The 18,187-nt window shown below is 43.9% G+C and overlaps 1 protein-coding gene across 6 annotated transcripts in view; it reads left to right on the top strand.

Annotated features, from left to right (window-relative positions):
- The window catches only part of LOC132381197 (cilium assembly protein DZIP1L-like), a 162,034-nt gene that overhangs the window by 35,386 nt on the left and 108,461 nt on the right, over positions 1-18,187 (top strand). For all 6 annotated transcript variants that reach the window (XM_059950507.1, XM_059950518.1, XM_059950493.1 and 3 more), the window contains 6 exons: positions 3,933-4,043; positions 4,428-4,490; positions 8,613-8,753; positions 13,583-13,613; positions 14,799-14,840; positions 16,075-16,208. In XM_059950507.1, coding sequence (XP_059806490.1) covers positions 3,933-4,043; positions 4,428-4,490; positions 8,613-8,753; positions 13,583-13,613; positions 14,799-14,840; positions 16,075-16,208 — 522 coding nt within the window. The remainder of the gene's footprint in view (positions 1-3,932; positions 4,044-4,427; positions 4,491-8,612; positions 8,754-13,582; positions 13,614-14,798; positions 14,841-16,074; positions 16,209-18,187) is intronic.

The following is an 18,187-nucleotide window of genomic DNA, read 5'->3' as shown; positions in this document are numbered from 1 at the left end:
GATGGGTCCTCAAAGCTGAGGGGTCAGATGTGAAGTGTGTCGGGTTCCTAAAGCTGAGGGGTCAGATGTGAAGTGTGTCGGGTTCCCAGAGCTGAGGGGTCAGATGTGAAGTGTGTTTGGTCCCTAAAGCTGAGGGGTCAGATGTGAAGTGTGTCGGGTTCCCAGAGCTGAGGGGTCAGATGTGAAGTGTGTTTGGTCCCTAAAGCTGAGGGGTCAGATGTGAAGTGTGTCGGGTTCCCTAAAGCTGAGGGGTCAGATGTGAAGTGTGTCGGGTTCCTAAAGCTGAGGGGTCAGATGTGAAGTGTGTTTGGTCCCTAAAGCTGAGGGGTCAGATGTGAAGTGTGTCGGGTTCCCTAAAGCTGAGGGGTCAGATGTGAAGTGTGTCGGGTTCCTAAAGCTGAGGGGTCAGATGTGAAGTGTGTTTGGTCCCTAAAGCTGAGGGGTCAGATGTGAAGTGTGTTTGGTCCCTAAAGCTGAGGGGTCAGATGTGAAGTGTGTCGGGTTCCCTAAAGCTGAAGGGTCAGATGTGAAGTGTGTCGGGTTCCCTAAAGCTGAGGGGTCAGGTGTGAAGTGTGTCGGGTTCCCTAAAGCTGAGAGGTCAGATGTGAAGTGTGTTTGGTCCCTAAAGCTGAGGGGTCAGATGTGAAGTGTGTCGGGTTCCCTAAAGCTGAAGGGTCAGATGTGAAGTGTGTCGGGTTCCCTAAAGCTGAGGGGTCAGATGTGAAGTGTGTCGGGTTCCCTAAAGCTGAGGGGTCAGGTGTGAAGTGTGTCGGGTTCCCTAAAGCTGAGAGGTCAGATGTGAAGTGTGTTTGGTCCCTAAAGCTGAGGGGTCAGATGTGAAGTGTGTCGGGTTCCCAGAGCTGAGGGGTCAGATGTGAAGTGTGTCGGGTTCCCAAAGCTGAGGGGTCAGATGTGAAGTGTGTCGGGTTCCCTAAAGCTGAGGGGTCAGATGTGAAGTGTGTCGGGTTCCCTAAAGCTGAAGGGTCAGATGTGAAGTGTGTTTGGTCCCTAAAGCTGAGGGGTCAGATGTGAAGTGTGTTTGGTCCCTAAAGCTGAAGGGTCAGATGTGAAGTGTGTTTGGTCCCTAAAGCTGAGGGGTCAGATGTGAAGTGTGTAGGGTCCCTAAAGCTGAGGGGTCAGATGTGAAGTGTGTCGGGTCCCTAAAGCTGAGGGGTCAGATGTGAAGTGTGTCGGGTTCCTAAAGCTGAGGGGTCAGATGTGAAGTGTGTCGGGTTCCCAGAGCTGAGGGGGTCAGATGTGAAGTGTGTTTGGTCCCTAAAGCTAAGGGGTCAGATGTGAAGTGTGTCGGGTTCCCAGAGCTGAGGGGTCAGATGTGAAGTGTGTCGGGTTCCCAGAGCTGAGGGGTCAGATGTGAAGTGTGTCGGGTTCCCAGAGCTGAGGGGTCAGATGTGAAGTGTGTCGGGTTCCCAGAGCTGAGGGGTCAGATGTGAAGTGTGTTTGGTCCCTAAAGCTGAGGGGTCAGATGTGAAGTGTGTCGGGTTCCCAAAGCTGAGGGGTCAGATGTGAAGTGTGTCGGGTTCCCTAAAGCTGAGGGGTCAGATGTGAAGTGTGTCGGGTTCCCTAAAGCTGAGGGGTCAGATGTGAAGTGTGTCGGGTTCCCTAAAGCTGAGGGGTCAGATGTGAAGTGTGTCGGGTTCCCTAAAGCTGAGGGGTCAGATGTGAAGTGTGTCGGGTTCCCTAAAGCTGAAGGGTCAGATGTGAAGTGTGTTTGGTCCCTAAAGCTGAGGGGTCAGATGTGAAGTGTGTTTGGTCCCTAAAGCTGAAGGGTCAGATGTGAAGTGTGTTTGGTCCCTAAAGCTGAGGGGTCAGATGTGAAGTGTGTAGGGTCCCTAAAGCTGAGGGGTCAGATGTGAAGTGTGTTGGGTTCCCAGAGCTGAGGGGCTCAGATGTGAAGTGTGTTTGGTCCCTAAAGCTGAGGGGTCAGATGTGAAGTGTGTAGGGTCCCTAAAGCTGAGAGGTCAGATGTGAAGTGTTTTGGGTCCCTAAAGCTGAGGGGTCAGATGTGAAGTGTGTCGGGTCCCTAAAGCTGAGGGGTCAGATGTGAAGTGTGTCGGGTTCCCTAAAGCTGAGGGGTCAGATGTGAAGTGTGTCGGGTTCCCTAAAGCTGAGGGGTCAGATGTGAAGTGTGTCGGGTTCCCAGAGCTGAGGGGGTCAGATGTGAAGTGTGTCGGGTTCCCTAAAGCTGAGGGGTCAGATGTGAAGTGTGTCGGGTTCCCTAAAGCTGAGGGGTCAGATGTGAAGTGTGTCGGGTTCCCTAAAGCTGAGGGGTCAGATGTGAAGTGTGTCGGGTTCCCAGAGCTGAGGGGGTCAGATGTGAAGTGTGTTTGGTCCCTAAAGCTAAGGGGTCAGATGTGAAGTGTGTCGGGTTCCCAGAGCTGAGGGGTCAGATGTGAAGTGTGTCGGGTTCCCAGAGCTGAGGGGTCAGATGTGAAGTGTGTTTGGTCCCTAAAGCTGAGGGGTCAGATGTGAAGTGTGTCGGGTTCCCAAAGCTGAGGGGTCAGATGTGAAGTGTTTTGGGTCCCTAAAGCTGAGCGGTCAGATGTGAAGTGTGTCGGGTCCCTAAAGCTGAGGGGTCAGATGTGAAGTGTGTCGGGTTCCCAGAGCTGAGGGGTCAGATGTGAAGTGTGTCGGGTTCCCAGAGCTGAGGGGTCAGATGTGAAGTGTGTTTGGTCCCTAAAGCTGAGGGGTCAGATGTGAAGTGTGTCGGGTTCCCAAAGCTGAGGGGTCAGATGTGAAGTGTTTTGGGTCCCTAAAGCTGAGGGGTCAGATGTGAAGTGTGTCGGGTCCCTAAAGCTGAGGGGTCAGATGTGAAGTGTGTCGGGTTCCCAAAGCTGAGGGGTCAGATGTGAAGTGTGTTTGGTCCCTAAAGCTGAGGGGTCAGATGTGAAGTGTGTTTGGTCCCTAAAGCTGAGGGGTCAGATGTGAAGTGTGTTTGGTCCCTAAAGCTGAGGGGTCAGATGTGAAGTGTGTCGGGTTCCCAAAGCTGAGGGGTCAGATGTGAAGTGTGTTTGGTCCCTAAAGCTGAGGGGTCAGATGTGAAGTGTGTCGGGTTCCCAAAGCTGAGGGGTCAGATGTGAAGTGTGTTTGGTCCCTAAAGCTGAGGGGTCAGATGTGAAGTGTGTCGGGTTCCCAAAGCTGAGGGGTCAGATGTGAAGTGTGTTTGGTCCCTAAAGCTGAGGGGTCAGATGTGAAGTGTGTCGGGTTTCCAGAGCTGAGGGGTCAGATGTGAAGTGTGTCGGGTCCCTAAAGCTGAGGGGTCAGATGTGAAGTGTGTCGGGTTCCCTAAAGCTGAGGGGTCAGATGTGAAGTGTGTCGGGTCCCTAAAGCTGAAGGGTCAGATGTGAAGTGTGTTTGGTCCCTAAAGCTGAGGGGTCAGATGTGAAGTGTGTCGGGTTCCCTAAAGCTGAGGGGTCAGATGTGAAGTGTGTCGGGTTCCCACAGCTGAGGGGTCAGATGTGAAGTGTGTCGGGTTCCCAGAGCTGAGGGGTCAGATGTAAAGTGTGTCGGGTTCCCAAAGCTGAGGGGTCAGATGTGAAGTGTGTCGGGTTCCCAGAGCTGAGGGGTCAGATGTGAAGTGTGTCGGGTTCCCAGAGCTGAGGGGTCAGATGTGAAGTGTTTTGGGTCCCTAAAGTTGAGGGGTCAGATGTGGTGTGCCTGGTCTCTAACGTCAGTATGATCAGGTGCTGTCCCCGGTTTTGAAGCTGATCTCAGTGGTGTAGCTGAAGGTCCAGTGTGGCAAAATTAGTTTGCTTGTTTCTGAATTGCTGCCTGAAGGTCAGTACGTTTCAGATCTGAGCCAATTACTCTGTCACTATATACCACTTCCCTTTACCATGTTAAAATAGCACCCTAATAAACATTGTACCAATGAGACAATTTGAGCTTAAAGTCAGATTTTTTCTGTTTGTTAGAAACTGCAGGAGATTCAGTCAAGAAGTCCAGTTATTTCCAAAGTGGAGACGTTTCATGAGAAGGATCAAACAGATGAACTGAGAAACTTGAAGGAGAAATATGAGAAATTGGTAAGTGGGTACAATTTGAAATATTTCCGGGGCAGCTGTACTGCCCCTGAGAGCCAGTAAATGTGCTGTTATTGGGAAGATGTACCACTGGGAAGCTATGGTACGATTGGAAATATGTACCTGTTACCGTTGGAAATATTGTATGCACCTCAGGGTGACTGTGGGCACCACTGGAAAGATCTGCCACCGGGTGACTGTGACACCACTTGGTGACTATAGTAACACTGGGTGCCTGTGGTACCATTGAGAGTACTGCAGGCCATTGGGCAGCTGCTCCCACTGGGAATCTGTATGTTTGGGTGACAGTGACCTTACAACACTGCTGAGTCATTCATTTGGATCACAAAGTAAAGTTGTAAAAGATGAGTTATTTTTTACTTCCAGAAAAAGGAATCCAAAAAAAAACTCAAAGAACTTCAAGCTGAGCATGTGACTGAACAGGAAGAGGTATGTGTAAAATTTGTACTTGAAAGTTTATTTGCTAAATTATTTTTATTGTTGTACCTGGCAAATGGTACCATACGGCTAGAAGATGATCTTTGGGTAGTTAGACCTTCATCTTGTGTTGAGGGCAAAGCTGTGACCTGAAGTAAATGTGGGGTATGACTAAAACTGCAGTCCAAAACAATCACATGCTCAAACCCTTGGAAGATCTTCAAGGCTGTATGAGAGCTCCCTTGATTATTTTTAATTTGGATTCCAGAGCCACCTTTACATTTTGTTTCCATTCAGCACTACCTTTCCAGTGTGGTATTGGTTATAACTCACCACATTTGGGAGCATTTCTTCAACTTGAGGTTTTGATATCTACACTTTGAGGCTCTGCATTAATTATTATGCTATTACTCTGCTAATCTGCTCCCCCATTGTTTGGAAATCTTGACGGTTCGGCATATGATTCTGTGGATTCCCTGTGGTCTACTGAGTTTAGTATATGCCTGTATATATCTATATCTATATATGGCTGTATATAGTATATATCTTTTATTTATTACACTAATGCATAACATGCAAAAATGTAAATAATGTTAGGTGTTAAAGAGTTTTCTGTATTTAGTCAGAAAATCTGCCTGTCCAGTACTACCAACATCCTGACGATGCTGGATTATTCGGGATTTGCTAATAATCTCTAATTAATGCAATTGTTTTGCTGTACTTTTGTGTTGAAGTGTTATTATGCTGCACCAAAGTATCGAAAGAATGGTGCTGAAAGATATCAGATGGAAGGTAGCTCTGGATATCAGCGAGTAACTATAATTGTTTATTCTTGCTGGTCTGTGGTGAAAGGGTGGAAAATGAGATTAACGCATGGCTCTTTCAAAAAGTTCATTACAACGTTTTAAACTGTTTGTTCTTCTCTGCTACAAAGAGTTTTGAAGGGTGTTGGGAGAATCAGTGTACTGTTTGGAAGTCTCCAGGAGAGAACTGATGTGTGTCAGTCAGCACTGGGAATCATAACCCCCTAAAACATGGATCATAGACCAGAACAAGCATAGGAACAGGCCTTTCAGCTCAAAATATTGTGACAAGCAATTAAGATAATTAAGTGCCTTAGTAAGATAATTTTTCTACCTACACAATGTGCTTATTCATGTGCTTATCTAAGTGCCTCATAAATACCTCTGTCACATTTGCCTTCATTATCATTCCTCGCAGCACATTCTCATAACTTTGTAGAAAGACTTGTCCCCCACCTTGGAAATAACCCCTCTCACCTGAAATGCATGCCCTCTAATATTTCAAACCTGGGGAAAAGATACTGGCTGTTATTCAATCTATGTCTCTTGTAATCCTATAAACTTCTATCAGATCTCTACTGGCCTCCGCTGCTCCAGAGAAAGCAATCCAGGTTTATTCAACCTCTCCTGGAAGCACACGTCCTCTAATCCAGGCAGCATCCTTGTAAATCTCTTCTGGCCCCTCTCCATCTATAGTCGACTGTATCCATGGCAACCTTCTAGCTACCCACAATCACAACCAGAATCAGGTTTATTATCACTACATACTTTGTGAAATTTGTTGTTTTGTGGCAGCAGTATCGTACAATCCATAAAATATACTATAAATTGCAATAAGAAATATATATTAAGGATAAATAAAGTAGAGCAGAAAGGGAGCAAAATGCCGAGGTAGTGTTATAGGTTCATTGTCTGTTCAGAATTCTGATGGAAGAAGCTGTTCCTGAAACATTGAATGTGTGTCTTCAGGCTCCTATACCTCCTCTCTGATGGTAGTATGGAGAAGAGGGCATTCCCTAGGTGGTGACGTCCTTAATGACGGATGCTCACTTTTTCAGGCACTGCCTTTTGAAGATGGCCTTGATGATAAGGAGGCTAGTCCCCATGATAGTGCTGGTTGAGTGTACAGCCCTCTGCAGTATTATCCATTCCTGTGCAATAACCCCTCCATACCAGACAGTGATGTAGCCAATTCGAATGCTCTCCACGGTACATCTGTGGAAACTTGTTAGAGTCTGTAACATCCACATGGGCCCGAGCTATGCCTGCCTTTTCGTTCGCTATGTGGAACAATCCTTGTTCAAAGTCTTCCCTGGTCATGAACCTGTGCTACGTTTATATCTGCTTCATGCAGCTATGCTGAACTTGTCAACTTTGCCTCCAGCTTCACCTTGCCATTAAGTTTACTTGGTCCATTTCTGACACCTCTTTCCCCTTTCTTAATTTCTGTGTCTCCATCTCTGGAGATAAACTGTGCACAGACTTCTTTTACAAACCTTCCGATTCCCATGGATATCTTGACTATATCTCCTCCCACCCTGTTTCCAGTAAAAACTTCTTTTCCCTTTTTTCAGTTCCTTTGCCTCTGATGCATTTGATCCCTTTCCAGGACATCGGAGATGTTCTCCTTCTTCAAAGAATGGGGTTTCCCTTTCTCCACCATTGATGCTGCCCTCACCCACATCTCTTCCATTTCCCACACATCTGCACTAACTCCATCTTCCCACTGCTTTGACAGAGATAGAATTCTTCTTGCCTCATCATGTACAACTGCAGTATGACATCCCAACGTCCATACTCATTGTCTTGAGTGATGAAAGCCAGCAAGTCAAGAGCCTTTTTCATCATCCTGCCTACCTGTGACACTACTTTCAGGGAACCACATGCTTATTTATCATTAAAGCTCCTTGTCCAGAGTGTGCATTCTGGTGCCATTGTATGCTGATTTGTTGCTATTCCAACAAACTTTGAGAGGGCATCTGGTAGAGTAGGTTCAGGGGAAAGGTAGCCAAGACACTGGTTAGTTATAATTAATTTTAATGATAGATGATGTTAGGGCTTTTTTTGGGGGGTTAGCAAATAACTTCAGCCAGCAATCTGAATATGGATTGTAGATTAAATTTAAAATGCAGCTCTGAACAATGGGTTCCTGAAAGTCGTGAATCACAGTTAATGGAAAGACCAGACAATGCTAATTAAAATTCATTCAGATGTTTTTGGTGTGGGTGCAAAGTTTGTATGTACTCAAAGGAAGCAATGTGGGTGCATTGTAAATATGGAATTGTCCTTTGATCTTTAGCAGATAAAATGTCATGGGTCAGGCAGACCTCTTGCTCTGAAAGGGTCTCAGTATGATACCTGCCTTGTCTCATTTTTTCCAATAAAGAAACTACTTCATGTCTACCAATACTTCTCTGTTAACATTGTTCAAATGACAACAGATGACAGTAATGTAATTAAATTTGCTGTTGACCCAGTGATGTGGGAATCAGAGCTGAGGGGTAGGCACAAAGGGTGTGCAAGGGTATATGAAGAGATTCAGTAATAAAATGAAATGTGGAGCACCGTGTGAGGGTATTTCATTTGGAGGCAAGAAGGTAAAATATTGAGGATGAACATTGGAATGTTGGCATTTATCAATATACTCTAGGGATTTGGAAGGACATTGGCATTGAAGGATATTAATGAGAAAAATAATCAAATCTTATTGAAATTCTATAACTGCACTTTGCGTTTGGTCAAAGGAAGGAGAGTCATGAGCTTAGGGATACTGCAATAAAGGTTTACAAAACTGAATGTGGAAACAAGGTGTGTTCTAATTTTGAAGCATTAAGAAGTTTGGGACTTCATTCACTGTTAAAGAGGTTTTGAGATAATGAAATCTGCTAAACAAATGATAAAAAGACTAAGCTACTCAATGTTCGATTGAACATAACACAAACTAAAAACTTTGCCTTAGTAACATTGAAGGACACAATTTAGGTCACACTGTATTGAACTCTGCATGTTACTCCTTTGTAACATCCACTTTCTAAAACCCTCAAACCTCTCCATATATGCATGTCTCCAATTGCCACTATCCTAGTATTAGCAGCAGTTGACTAACAAGGCGGGAGAGAGGGAGAAGATGGAGGGAGAGGGAGAGGGAAAGGGAAATGCTGTGACAGTGGGAGAGTGGGCAGCCATGAAGAAATGGGAATATGTTGTAGGTGAAATATTCATGGCTGCTTTGTGATCAGATCTTGTTGAAGAAGCAATCATAAGTGGAAATGAATGTTAAATTTTAGATGTTGATTGAGGTTCTGAAGTTGGTTTAATCTTCCCCTCACAGATGAGGACTGAAAATGAGAGGCTGAGGTCTACTTTATCAGAAGACCAGCGAGCAATGTCGGATTATTTCCAGAAACAAATCAATACGCTCTCTGCAAAGGTCAAAGAACAGGGTGCGGTCATCTCATCTCAGAAGAATCAGGTAGTCCCTTTACAATATCTGCTTGACATTTTTCATCTGTCTTTGAGATTTAAGCACCACTAGCTTGACCACATTTAACCACAGACTCACACAACAGGGAAATGAACCCATTAGCCCACTGAGTCTGGGCCTCTTCTGACCGATCTGCTCGTTCCACTTTCCCATTTGCTCCCTCCCCATATTCTGCCACTTACCTCCATTTTAGCACAATTTACTGTGTCCAGTTAATCTTTTTTTTATTATTTTTTTATACATTTTCTACATAGTTACAGATAAAAAACCCCAGATCAAAATGAAAAACATTGATACAGTGCAAAAAAAACCATACATATGATACAAAGAAAGATAATTGAGAAAGCACCCAAATTGAAGACATGTAAACTTAGTATCTTCCCCAAGCCCCGCAACAAAAAAAAAACTCCAGACCAACCACAACACAATATAGAGAATATAAATCAGGTCAATCAAACCCCCAAAACTGTAAATACACTTAGCAACAGAAGCTATTAATGCCTACTACCAAAAAAAAGGAGCTGAAAGCAAGGGACTGAAAGATTCAATCCCTTTACATTCCAGCTCACAAATTTAAGTGTATTAACCATTATCAATTATTAGTGCATAGAAGGCAGCAGGCATATAAAAAGTCAAGCAGTACAATAACAGTCTGGGAGCAAAAATGTAAACATGGATTCGTAGAATCAAAACAGAAACATGTCCTGAGTAACAAAGGAAAGCAAAAGAAACAGTGTGTAGTGTTGGAACTGGAGAATCCACTCCACCCTCGCAACCCAAAACTAGACGGCTACAAAAAAAAAGCAGATAGCTCTACCAAAAAAATTAACCCAAGTATGACTTCCAGTTCTGTGTCGTTAACAACAGTTCCGTATAAATACTATAGCAAATGGTAACTAGTTTATGCACTAGAAAACATAATTACAAATAGGAACAACTTCAACAGAAGTATAAAACTTAATACAAAGAAAATCAGAAGAAAACCAAAACTAACCTACCTGTGAAAAATTATAGAAGATTAAAAGAAAAAAAAGGGAGTGAGAAAAGGGGGAAATTATAGATTCGAAGAGAGTACTTATTAACCATTTACAGAAAAAAAAGAAGCAAAACTTAAACTATGAATCAACCAACAGGGAGGCCTTCAATAAAAACTCCAAACCTCCAAAACAAGATTGAGTCAATTGTAGATCTCTATAAATAAAGTTATACAAGAATAAAATAGATTACACTAGTACAATCTAAATGTCCACAGGGAAACATTAAACTCAGATTATCTATTTAGGAAAAACGCACCAAGTCCAGGGAGAGATTGTCTACAGCCCTTAGAGTTTCAATAGATAATGTCTGAATTATTCAAGTAAAGTCTGAGTCTGGAAAAAATAGCTTTACTACGAGAGGTACTTATCCACCATTTTAAAAGGTCAGACCGGGTTCCGAAAGAGAAGGGATGACCGGGAGACTTCCAACAAATGCCTCAGCCTCCTTCACTGATTTAAACCACTTATATTCTCCAGTAGTAAGCGTAATTCGAAGATCGGCTGGGTTTCAAAGGGAGGGTCTGAGGCCGCGATCAAAAAGCACTGTCATTACACCTTTAAACTCAGCACGCATCTTCAGAACCTGGGGGGCAAAATCCTCCACAAAATGAATGACTGTATTTTGAAAAGCAAAAGTACCTCTGCGGCGTGCCTCCATAATCAAACGGTTTTTCACCTGGTATTGATGAAAGCACAAAATTACCGGCCGTGGGCGGGAGCCCAGAATTGCACGGGAACGTAGATCCTGTGTGCCCTTTCAAGCTCAGGTGGAGTCGGAAGAAATTCTTTCCCAAAATTCTCACAGAGGAAATCGGAAAAAAATTTCATGGGAGAGCCCTGTTTGGTGGCCTCTGGCAAACCAAGAATTTGTAGATTGCAACGTCTGCTCCGGTTTTCAAGATCCACCATTTTGGAAAAAAGTTTACAATTCTTCTCCTCTAGGCTGGAACAGAGAGTTTCAAGAAATTGAACGCGGAGTTTTAAATCTTCAGAAGTTGAGTCGTTGCGAGATAAATGTTCAGCATGTTTGTCCACTCTAGCGTTGATCCGATCCAATTTGACATCCAGCTGGTTGAGAGAAGTTCTAAATTCCTTTAAAATATCTTGTCGATGCTGTTCCAAAGCAGTGAGAATGTCAGCCGGCAAAGCCGTAGAAGTTTCCTTTTTCCGGGTTTTGGTACTTTTGGTAGCCATTATAAAATAGATGTGTTCGCAGGCAGGTAAAAGAAACCTAATAAAATACCTAACTAAGGTTTAAGAATGGTGACATATAGTGCAAAGATAGGGAGAATGACGGAGCAAAAGTTCAGAGCAGCTAAACAATCGCCTTCTTACCGGAAGTCGATGCCCCGTGTCCAATTAATCTGACCAGCTGCCTGTCTTTGGGAGGTGGGAGGAAACCGTGGAATCATGCATGCGGTCACAGGGTGAAAGTGCAAACTCCACAGACAGCACCGAAGGTCAGGACTGAACCCGGGTCTGTGAAGCTGCAACACTCTGCTGCTCCTTGTCTGATTGAGCCTCAGGTAGGATTTGCCAAATTTCTCTTTCTTTCTTTCTTTGTAGAACTGAGTGGTTGGCTGGGTCTCATCACTGGGCATTGAGGGTCAGTGTGACTTGAATTATGTGCAATTTTGATTAATAAAGGGTAGTGGGATATTGTTCCAGTGAGTCATTAGTCAACAAAGTTGTTTATTTCATGTATCCCTGCTGGAACTGATTTCCTTTAACTTCCTATTTCCATCCAGCACCTCTTTCCCATGGTTCCCTGTCCCTTGCCCCATGTCCTTTATCTTATTTCCTTCAGCCAATCCCACTAAGTCTTCCCCTGCCCCATATATCACTTGACCCTTTCCTCACCAGACATTTCCCAATCCACTGCTCACTCTACCTACTTCCCATTTAACACTTTACACACTTACAATAGAATTGGTCCTATATCCCCCTTTCCACTGCACCCCCACACTGCCTACCAAGTCTGGGTGGCTCTCAAACCATCCTTGGCGAGATCTCTTGTCATTTGCTTCCACACAGCCTGTTGTCTTTCGTCCAAACCTCCTTCTGCCATGCTTGTGACTTGGCTGTAAAGATAAAGACCATATTGCCATTACTCATTCCTGGCATTGTTGCTTGCACTTCAGGGTTCTGCTTTTGGGGAAACTGGATCCCTGTACTGGTAACTATTCTGGATGTTACCCAAATGTCATGTCCACTTCTTTTAAAAGCTTTGCCTGAATTCTCTCATCAGCTGGTCCACACTCCAAATGATCCTGTGACTTATAAGCTGAAATGATGTTGAAATTGTACCTAGTCCCACTGCTCTTTGCTCAACTGCATTTTCACCAGCTTTCTCCTCTAGTCCCTGGTTGCTGGTGTGTGAGGTACAGTAGCTTTTTTAAATCTTTAAAGATATTGGATTAAACTGCCACTTCAGAGTTTTTACTATGCTCTCCTTGCTGCCACTTGTCCTGCATTCCCTCTTGTTGCCTCTTGGTGGAAATAATAAAGCGTTTGGAAAGAGGTGAAACGCCATCAGTCATTGGAAAAGCATTAGGCTACAGTCAGTCAACGATCAGGACAATTTTAAAGGATAACGGATAAAGTGAGAATAATGGAGCGTGTGAAAAGCCCAACCCCGATGAACGCTACAATTATTACTAAACAATGCAGTGGTTTAATTGTTAGAATACATATATTTCTTAAGTGTTTTATATGCATAGAAAGGTAAAATATATACTAAGACAAACGTTTAATTAACTGACGCTAAATAATACCAGATGTATTTGTTCTGACTTACGTACAAATCCGACTTAAAGACGGACTCAGGAACGGAACTCGTATGTAACCCGGGGACTGCCTGTACAGAACAAAGACACTATCCAGCAACACCACTTTGTAGAGAGTTCACCAATAAACTGAAGAAGCATACAGACAAAGCAGGCAAACGCCATTTAACCTAGAGGAGTGAAGTTACACCTTTTGAAATGAATAGTGAGAACCAACATAAGCTAAATGCTTCAACGTTAACGGAATGGAGGAATTTAAAAGCTTGTGGTGGTCACATGAAAATATGTGTATGACTTTTTAAAAAAAGGCTTAATCCATTCTTTGCAAATCGGTTGCAAAGCTAGGAATTGATGTGCCGTTGTAGATCACTTGGCTAGGTTATATGGTTCCCTTCCAGCAAGCATATTTTAACATGGATATTGTGTGGTTACAAGGGAGACCCATGAGAACAATGTATACAGGATGAGGATATGTGGTATGATCCATTTTCTAATAGAGAAGATTAAGGAGAAAACTGTTAGTGTTCAAACTCTTTTCAGAAGTGGTGGAATTATTGACAACAGAAAAATAGCTTAAACTACTCTAACCTGTTGCAGTCTTGCCCCAGATGTGCTTGGTGGGATTATGTGGAAACAGCTTTATATTGCAGCCAACCACACCTCTTGAGAGAACAAAGAGAGGCTTTTACTCCAATTTTAACCCATGGTTTACCTGTTGTAGGTAAGTCTGGTTTGGATAGATCTGAACTCTGACCTGGCTTAACTGGAACACCATGGAATTAAACAGCTGAAAAGGAGGTTACCAATTCAACGGTGCTTGTGACTGAATCCTTTCAGGCGATGCATCACTCAAAACTCCTTAAAAACTATTCACCTTCCCGTTTACCTTGATTTCCTCCTTATAGGGAAAGAACTGTAGGAATCTCAACGTGTAGTTTGTATTGACAAGGTGATTAAATTTCAAGTTGTGACTTTCTGAATTGTTTTATTGCAGATCAAGAATCTTTCTACTCGACCAATTCAAGGTAAGAATTAAAATTTTCTGTCTGAGTCCTTACCTGTTTGTCCTTCCATCCCACTGTATGTATGGGCTGAGGGAAAGTTAGAGCCGGGAGCTGGACACTCTGGTTCACCACCTGCCTTCCTTTACTGCATTCACATGTTTCCAAGTATTAATAAAATTCTCCCTTGACCAGCTACCTATGAATGGGTACCCCAAATTGTAACCACTCAATTCATAAAGCCACATTTCTTTCACGGCAGCTTTGATCCATTTTCTATTCACTCAAATATTTCCCTGTAGTTGTTGGCCTTTCTGTCATTGAGGACAGTTTCCCTTTACTTATTCAATCTGAAACTGATTTTAAATAGCTTTCTTGTCTGTCCTGATGACCTTCCCTGATCTACAATATCCCTAGTTACCATCAGGAAGGAGGTATAGAAGTTTGAAGGCACACGCTCAATGATTCAGGAACAGCTTCTTCCCCTCTGCCATCCAATTTCTGAATGGGCATTGAACCCATGAACACTACCTCACGACTTTTTCTTCATTTCTGTTTTTGCACTTATAGTACTTGTTTTAATCTAACTATTTAATATATAAACACATGCACACATATACATATATATTTACTGTAATTCAGTTTTTTCTATATGATGAATTGCATTGTACTGCTGCCACAAATTTAAGAAATTTCATACGCATACTGGTGATATTAAATCTGATTCTGATTCCTTATGTAACTGGAATTTCTCGTTTATAGTCTCATTCTGGTGAATCCCTCTCATCCTTTTTCAGAGGCCATTGCATCCTTCTGGTGGATATGAACTGATGCGCTATTTTAGCACAACCTCCTCCCTCAGGATCCCATCATCTCTGTTAACTGCTGATTTAACTTCTGCAGACTTTAGCTGTTACCTCTGGCCTTCCCTCTTGAACACTGTTTAAAATTGAACTGCTATCTTTTTCCACTTTAACCTCAGTTGAATCAGAGCTGGTAACCGGTGATTATTAGAGCTGGAAATGGGCAGGCTTTGTAATGGAGTGCAGCATTAGTCAGAAGCTCATCTCAGTGTCAAAGGGAGAGTTCACAGCTAGCAGAGTGGTGATCAAGGGGATGGCTTCTGCTTGAAGTGGTTTAACATGGCAATGAGAGAGTTCGAATATCGTAGACTGCACGACTTTTCTAAAAATGTGCTTTATGTTTTAGCTGCTGCCGAGAGCCAAGATTCAGAATCTGAGAAAGATGATGGTAGGTTCCAGCTGAAGATATTTCCACCATCAGGGCAACCCAAGGCTGTGTGAGTGCAAGTAAGAGACAACCAGAAAGAAAGAGAGCTGTCACAATATTGATACCTGAGTATCACTCAGCAGAGAGCAGGAAGTTGGTAGAGTCAGGCTGAACTCTTCACCTGTTGCTCTCTAAAGCCACACAGTCTGCAGGACACAGCTCGTTCATCTTCCATTCTGACAGATGTTCTTCTGGCTGCTGCCCAGCAGAGTGTGCAAGTGGCCTGGTAAATCCACACCCTCATTGCCACATTGCCACTCCTGCCACCCTCAATGCCACTCCTGCTACAAGAAACACGACATCCTCCAGCAGGACCGCTCCCATGCCCCAGATCCCCTGAGCCACTCCACACAAATCACTCCCCGTGCGGCCAGGAGAGGGCGCTTTCAGGAGAGCAGGGCTATGAGTAAGTGCTGATGTAACTGTACGAGAAGCTGAAAGGAAAGCAGGCCTCTGGTTTTTTTAAAGAGTATTAATGAAAATACATATTTCAGACAAAATTATATAAATAAGTGTTGTGACAATCTTGTCAGTTCCTATTAACATATTTCATCTTCCTCCACTCTTTCACTGTCACTAATACCCATTCCCCCACTCTCTCATTGTCACTAATACCCATTCGCTCACACTCATTGTCACTAGTACCCCTTCCCCTCTCTTGTTGTCAATAATACCTATAACCCCATTCTCTCATTGTCGCTAATACCCATTCCCCCACTCTCTCATTGTCCATAATACCCATTCCCCCACTCTCTGATTGTCACTAATACCCCTTCCCTCCACTCTCTCACTGTCAATAATACCCCTTCCCCCCCACTCTCTCACTGTCAATAATACCCCTTCCCCAACTCTCTCACTGTCAATAATACCCCTTCCCCAACTCTCTCACTGTCAATAATACCCATTCCCCCATTCTCTCACTGTCAATAATACCTGTTCTCCCACTCTCACGTGCTTTCCCACTGCCCGGTTTCTCCTCAATCCCTCTCATTCTCCTACTCCTTTCCCCTGATCCTCACCTTCCCTTGTTCCACTCCCTCACCCTTGCCTTTATCTTCATCATCCTCTGCCTCTTCTTCCCTGTTCATTGAACTTCCCCCGTAACCCTGCACTGCACAACAGTTTCCTCCCTCTTCCACCTGGCTGTCTGTCTCACTTCCATTCTAACTTTACTTCAATGATGATTGTTGTACAGATTTGGAGAGTACACTAGACCGCAAGCAGCAGCTCCTGGACACCCTGAGGCAGAATCCAAAATTCATCAAACAGTTTCGCCCCATCCTGGAAGAGTCTTTACAGGAGAAGTTGGAAAGCATGGGCCTTAAAAAGGTAAAGGTGGGATTGATGAGATCAGTCTGAGAGCTGGCCTGGTGAATTGGTGAGGCATGTTCAAAGCTAGGTTAATGAAAAGGCTGTCATTGATGATAAAGAAAAATCAAAGCATTTCATACTGGAAATCTGAAATGTGTGCAGGGACTCTTAGGTACACTGGTGCTGGCTGAACTGCTGTTGTTCTCCATTAATTTCCAGTTAAATTTTTGACTCTCATTATGATGTTGCTGCAGAGTGTCAGGAGGTTTAATATTGATGTTGGGTGATGTCTGTGTGGACTTTACACGTTTTCTCTGTCACAGGGATCAGTGCTTGTTAAGTGCATTAATGGATGGTAAGTTGACACATGGCAGAAAAGTTGCTTGTGTTCTTCATCATGAGGAGAATAGTCACAGAGAACAGCATGATATTGATCATTTGGTAATAATATAGGGCATTTATTCCCCATTACAGACTTATCTGAAGGTAGAGGTCAAGGTTAGGGTAGGAGATTCAGAGGGGACCTGAGGAAGAATGTTTTCATCCACAGGGTGATTGCATTGATTAGACAAACAATATCCTGTATTCTGTCTTGGTATAAATCTGTAATGTGCTGTAATGGCTTCTCTGGAATGTTTCACTGGTGAGGTAACAGTTTCTCTGTAGTAGTAATATCTGGGTTAAGGCTAGAGAGAACAGGACTGTGGTATGCATGTTAGCCAATCGGAGATTGTTGCTTTGTCTTGTGTATCTGGAAGGATGTTGTTTCTGTGGCTTTTTTGTCAAGGAGAGATGACGCGTGTGGAGAGAGCTGGTAGACCACCGGACGGAGTGGACTCGGAGTGAGGGTCCGAAGGACAGTGACAATTGGAGGAGGTTGATTGTGAATGATTGATTTATCAATGAGCTTCAACTTTGTGTAACAGACTTTAATAAGACTGAGCCCTTTTTTTTCTTTTATTTAGTTTCTCTACTAAACATATAGTCAAAGTAAGAATTATAAAGCTTAATCGTTCAGTTGCATATTGTGTACTGTTTGTTATTTTGGGATACCGATTTGTAACAGGGTAACACCTTGTGCAACATCCTTCCAAACGAGATTTCTTAAGTTTGGCCAGGGTGGGGTTTCTTATCCCCTATATTAACCCGCTAGCCGAAGTGAGAGTTGCAATTGTGGGGGCTACGTTTGGGATTGATTCCGTTGGATTCCGTTGTGTGACTACCCTGAGCAATGAACCAGTGGGGCAGGTATTTGTACTCTGGATGAATTGTTAATTCCACTGTTAAAGTTGTGATTGGGGGTGGAGGTTTGATAAAACGGCTGTCGCAGCTCTCGTTTCAATGCGGACCAGCGCTGAGTAGTGGTAGCTGGGGGTGGAGATTTCAAAGACAGGGTTCTATCATTTCTGAGGAGTGAGCGGAAAGAGTGGTGGGATTTGGAATGTCCACGTCCCCCGGTGATGAGTGAGAATACTCCGCCCTTACCTCTCTGGCAAATAAATGGAAAAATGTCCAAAGTCCCACCTATGGCAGGCTCTGCCTGTTCTCTGGAATGACGCCCACCCCTAAAGGGGAGGAGCAGTATGAGACTTGGGTGGAGTGGACCTCTCAGTTGTCAGATGAGTGGCAGTGCTCTGACGATGAAAAGTGACAGAGATTGGTTGAAAGTTTGACTGGGCGGGCCGCTGACATTGTGAGAGCTGTCAGGTTGAAATCTCCCGTAGTGACAGCTGTCAATTACATTCAAGCACTGGGCAATGCTTTGGCCTGACCGGAAGCCCAGTGGAGCTCCTGGTGGGGTTTCAGAACATGCATCAGGAGAAGTGGGAGAAGCTTTCTGCTAAATTGCTTGCAGCACAGAGGAGTCATTCAGGTGGCTGAAGGGGATCAGTTAAGAATGGACCAGATAGCCAGGGGTGCCCAGTCCCATGACCTGATTGCTTGGGGTCTCCAACAGTCTCGTAAGACGCACCCCCCTCCATCTTCTAGTGAGCTGA

Source organism: Hypanus sabinus, chromosome 2 (genome assembly GCF_030144855.1).
Source record: "Hypanus sabinus isolate sHypSab1 chromosome 2, sHypSab1.hap1, whole genome shotgun sequence".
Taxonomy (NCBI): domain Eukaryota; kingdom Metazoa; phylum Chordata; class Chondrichthyes; order Myliobatiformes; family Dasyatidae; genus Hypanus; species Hypanus sabinus.
Note: the sequence above shows the minus strand (reverse complement) of the source record. Positions and strands in the feature narration are given on the sequence as shown.